Here is a 5180-nt window from a genome sequence, read left to right as displayed (position 1 = left end):
ATCCATGTCACCGCTCAGACAGGAGCTGATAAGCTTCAACAACAACCTTTCAAAACACTTCATTACTGTTGATGTGAGTGCTCTGGTTGATGGTCATTTAGGCAGGTTACCACACTTGGACACTGGTATGATTGAAGCCTATTTGAAATGGGAGGGTAACATGCCCTGCAGGAGTGAGATATTGAAGATCCCCGTGAATGCATTAGTAGGTTGATCAGCACAGAATTTTAATGTTCAGTTGGATACTCCGTCTGGACTGGATGCTTTCCTTAGATTCACTCTCCTGAAGGCAGCCCACAAGTTATCCTTGGATACTGACAGGAGAGGATCATCAGGGGACATGGGGGTGCTCAGTGGTGGTTCTTACTTGTTCTTGTGGTTGAATCAGGTATAGAAGGCATTGAATTCATCAGGGAGTGAAGCTTTGCTGTCTCCTACTACACCAGACTTCGTAGCAGGTTGTGTCATTTGGGTCCTCCCACAGTTGTCCGGTATCCCTCATTTTTGTCTGGAAACTCCACTTTGCCTAGTGGATGGCTTTATGCAGGTCGTACCTCTCCTTCTGTATTGATCTGGATCTCTGGACTTGAATGCCTGTGATCTGGCTCTCAGCAGGCTCTGGATTTCATTGTTCATCCAGGGCTTCTGGTTGGGGAAAACCCTGAACCATTTGGTGGGGACACACTCATCCACAGCTGTTTTGATAAAGTCTCTGACAGCCATGGTGTAATTATTCAGATCCTCAGCTGAGTCCTTGAACATCAACCAATCCACTGACTCGAGAAAGTCCTACAACTGTTCTTCAGCCTCCTGTGACTACCTAGCTGTCCTGATCTGGAGCCTCTGTTTTTATGTACTATCTGTATGAAGGTAGAAGTAGCACAGCCAGATGACGCAACTTGCCAAAATGTGTTTCGGGAAAGAACGGTAGGCATTCCTTACCTTGGTGTATCAGTGTTCGAGTGTGATAGGATCTCTAATTAAGCAGATTACATGCTGGTGATAGTTGGACAAGGTTTTCTTGAGACAGGCCTGGTTAATGTCTCTAAGATTTGAACTGCATTGGGGTGGGCTATTTCTTGTTTACTGACCCCATTATGCATTTCTATTAGTGATTTAATAGAAGTATTTAAAATTATGAGAAGCATAGATAGAAGAGACAGCCAGCACTTTTTTTTTTCCGGAATAGCAATGGCCAATATCAAAAGATTAAGATAAATGGAGGAAAGTTTAGGGGAAATGTGAGAGGTAATTTTTTTGTGCAGTGGTGGGTGCCTATATTGTATTGCTGGGGGATGGCGGTGGAGGCTGGTACAATGGGGATACTTAAAAGAATATTCAACACACATGGATGTGTGTGAGGGTTAGATTGATGCTAGAATAATCTTGTATAGGTCAGCACAACTTTGTGGGCTGAAGGGCTCTTACTGCACTTACTGTTCTGTGACACAGCATGTTAATCGTCCACTGTTAATTGGCTCTCGTGAATGATAGACAATCTGCAGGGAAGTAGGAGGGGTTAAGAGAGAATCCCTGAGATTCACCATTTGCTGAAATATCTCAACAAACCTTGATTTTTTTTTTAAACAGAGCTAGACTGAGTGGATTCAGGGAGAATGCTTTCCTATCAGAGTAATTTGGAACCAGGCATCACTTACAAAATAAGGGATGGGCATGTGAGCTTGAGTGCAAGAAATTTGTGCTGAAGAATAATTATTATTTCTGATATCTATCTTGTAATGTTTGTGCGCTGCAGTTTTTTTGCCCAGATGATAACCTTGTTTAATTTATTACTTTATTGAGTGGTGAATGTTTGTCCATTGTTTCTTTTAGGAATAAAAGGAAGATCATGAGAATATTCACTGTTCCTCCTTCTGGTAATTTAACTCCTGAGCCCAACTTTTTTGACAATATACAGAAGGTTCGCCTACGCCAGCAACTGGATATGTACCAGATTGGTAAGTCCAATAGGCTTGAGGGTAACAATGTTTGGTTGTGAGGTGGCAGATCTCAAATATCCATGTGGTAACTGAGGAATTTTTTTCCTTCTATTGGTGTGGATATCGCTGGTGTAACTGGCAGCTTCTACCCATGCTTATTTGTTTTCAGACCTTGCCTAAATTTAATCGGTCAATGGTGACAAATCAGAGGTGTGCAGAAACCACTCACAGAGGTGGGAATCATTGCACTCCTCTACTTCAATTCTCCAGTTGGTTGTGATGGGTAGGTCATTGGGAGTACTTAAAGAGGAAGGAGATAACTTTTTTGGAAGGAATGAGATGTGTGGGCTGTGAAGAACTTTCATAGAGGAAGAGATGAGGCTTAGTGGATCAGCACTTACAGCAGTGGTTCCCAACCTTTTACTTTCCAGTCACATACCACCTTAAGTATTCCCTATGCCATAAGTGTTCTGCGATTAATAAGGGATGGCTTACGGTGGTATGTGGGTGGAAAGAAAGAGTTTGAAAACCACTGTTTTAATCATTCCAAATTGATTCGTTATGTGCACAGTTTCAGAACTCCAAAGGAAATGGGCCGATGACCATTTTTCTCAAGCAAAATATTTCAGTAATAATTGGGTCTAGAGCAGTGATTCTCAACCTTCCCTTCCTACTCACATATCACCTTGAGCAATCACTTACTAATCACAAAACACTTATGGCATAGGGAATACTTAAAGTGGTATGTGAGTGAGAAGTAAAAGGTTGGGATCTACTGCTGACTTACAGGGACGGTGCCAAAACAAGTCTGGGGGGGGGGGGGGTCATTAATGTAACGGAGGGGGCACAATTTGACGCTCGAAAGCTCACTCTGCAAGGGGGGTGGGGGTGATGCCGCCTTCCATGAACCTCCGGACGGCAGCAATGCCACTGCCATCCCTCCAATGTAGCAGAGAAACACTGCTTGTATTGTGTGGATAGTGACGCTAGAGACGCTTGACTGCAGATGCCCCTCCCTTGGTGCTAACCCTGAGCACTTATCATATTGATTGGTGGGGCAGGTTTAAGTGGCTCAGTGTCCTATCCCAACTCCTATTTTCTTGTGTTCTTCTGTTCCTTTCCAGATAGAGAAACCTCTATGTGTACTTGTGACATTGCTTACATTTCTTTTCACCAAGCTTTTGATAATTTGCTTGAAATTATACAAGTATCAGTCTGAAAATTGATAACTGTTAGTACTGTTTTCTCGCTTTAAAATCGGTCAACTGAAATCTTTCCAAAAAATGCTCTTGTGATTGATAAACATCAATTTAATCTGCTTTGTAAAATTAAATCTGAATGAAAGCTTTTTGTATTTTACTGAACTTTAAAAACATGATAATTCTGATTTCCTAGGCATGTCAAACCGTGTACATTTCTAAAGACATTCTGGCTTGGTTGGTTGATTGGTCACATGGGTATATTTGGGCAGCACTGGCTCATAGGCCAGAATGACCTGTAATTTTGGTGAACCTCTAAGTTTTACTTAATTTAATATTCTCTTCATAATTTTAGCACGAAAATATGAGCAACAGCAAGGGCAGTTGGAGAGCGTGCAGCTAACAGTCGAGTGATATTGCACCACCAATGAAAGAGAATAAATTATGTGGGACAGCTGTAGAAACTCAAATTCAGAAACAAGAAAACTATTGGAAAATCTGAAATCAGTGAAGAAATCCAGGGAATTGGACTTTGAATATGTCGTTCTTACTGGACAAATAAGCAAGAGACGTGGTGAGAACTTTCCATCCCGTTAAAGGACAAAAATTCCCCTGTGTAACTGCAAGTCATCTGCTTTTTTAAATCTTATTTGGCTATTGTGTTAATTGTGGAAACTTTTTCCTGATAAATATGGAAAAAGGAATCTGGATCCCTGGTGCACTTGTGTTGATACTTTTTGTGCAGAGTGGCTGTTTCTTTAATTTGATACCATTACTGTCCCAAAGATCTTGGATTTTGTATTACAAGATTACTGAGGAATGATGTGAGACGAATTGGGTTGTTCTCGATCAAGAGTAAACTCGATCAGCTTTGAGATGAACTGTTTAAAGAGCCCTTCCTACATTTCTATGTGTAGAGATTAATCACAAGTAAATGGTCCATTGTAAAGTCCTGCTTTGTTCTGCTTTAAGACATCTTCCTCCTACTTGATGTAGACATTTTGGTTTCCCCTTCAAATTCGTGATGTGTCCTTGCGCCTGAAGCTGGGTTATTGCCGAATGTAAGAAATAACGTTCATTGAAGTTTCAAAAATAAATATTCTGAAGCTGGAATCTTTCCATTTTCCATTTTTAATTCGTTGGACGTCTTAGGACTTTGGGGTGATTTTTTTTTTCTGATTAAACCTAGCACAATTAAGAATCAATTCACTCCGATTTTGTAGACTTTTCAGCAGGGGCTACTGGATAATGAGCAAGGATGAGAAATCAAGCTTTCCTTTCTCTACCTGCAAAGCATTGTAATACTGCCATATGCTGACGGTGGCAGTTTTTAAACTGGTCTGTGTTCTGTCCTGTGCCTCTTGGGGCAGGAAGTCCTTTTGCATTTAAGGAAGCCATAGTTAATTGATTTTTCAGCAACTAGATATAGTTTTGCTGGATACGTGTCTCTGAATGGTGACTTTGCATCGTTCATGAGGCATCTTGGGTGCACTGAAAGCAATGAACAGCTGCAATCTGCTGTATCTATTCTCAAAAAATATATTTCAAGCATTGTTCATCAGTCGAGGGTAGTGGGTACTGTTGTTGTCTTCCTCCACATAATATCTATATTGTGTGGTTTATCGTTATTGCTTATTAAGTTGTGTCTGATTCCTCAGGAGTTTGCGGAGGAGCTAGTGGAGTTGTTCAAGTGAACCGGTACGGACTTGAAGGGCCGACATGGCCTGTTTCCGTGCTGTAAATGGTTATATAGTTATATGGTTATATTGGAATCAAATCTGTTGCAGTGCACAGGGGCTGAAGAAATGCAGCAGATCGAGCAGCGCCCATAGAAAGCAAAAGGGAGCTGGACTCTATGGGCCTGGACCCTTTGACAGGGATCCGGGGAATCAGGCAGTCACTCGATTAAGAAAGGGGAGGGAGTGGCACAGGCTTGTAGGGGCTTGTAAGGCATTCAACAAATATTTATTTTCTTTTCACCAATCTGTGTCCACTCTCCTTGGAATCCCTTTGGAAGTACTGGATAAGTAAATGACCCCTA

General features: G+C 41.5%; 1 protein-coding gene across 1 annotated transcript in view; it reads left to right on the top strand.

Annotated features, from left to right (window-relative positions):
* The window catches only part of smim19 (small integral membrane protein 19), a 7750-nt gene extending 3498 nt beyond the window's left edge, over positions 1-4252 (top strand). The window contains exons 2-3 of the mRNA XM_069926130.1: positions 1834-1958; positions 3495-4252. Of these exons, the coding sequence (XP_069782231.1) occupies positions 1834-1958; positions 3495-3553 (184 nt within the window). The 3' untranslated portion in view covers positions 3554-4252. The remainder of the gene's footprint in view (positions 1-1833; positions 1959-3494) is intronic.
* The last annotated feature ends 928 nt before the right edge of the window (positions 4253-5180 follow it).

The sequence above is a fragment of the Narcine bancroftii genome, chromosome 3 (genome assembly GCF_036971445.1).
Source record: "Narcine bancroftii isolate sNarBan1 chromosome 3, sNarBan1.hap1, whole genome shotgun sequence".
Lineage (NCBI taxonomy): Eukaryota > Metazoa > Chordata > Chondrichthyes > Torpediniformes > Narcinidae > Narcine > Narcine bancroftii.
This window is presented reverse-complemented; position numbering and strand designations above follow the sequence as displayed.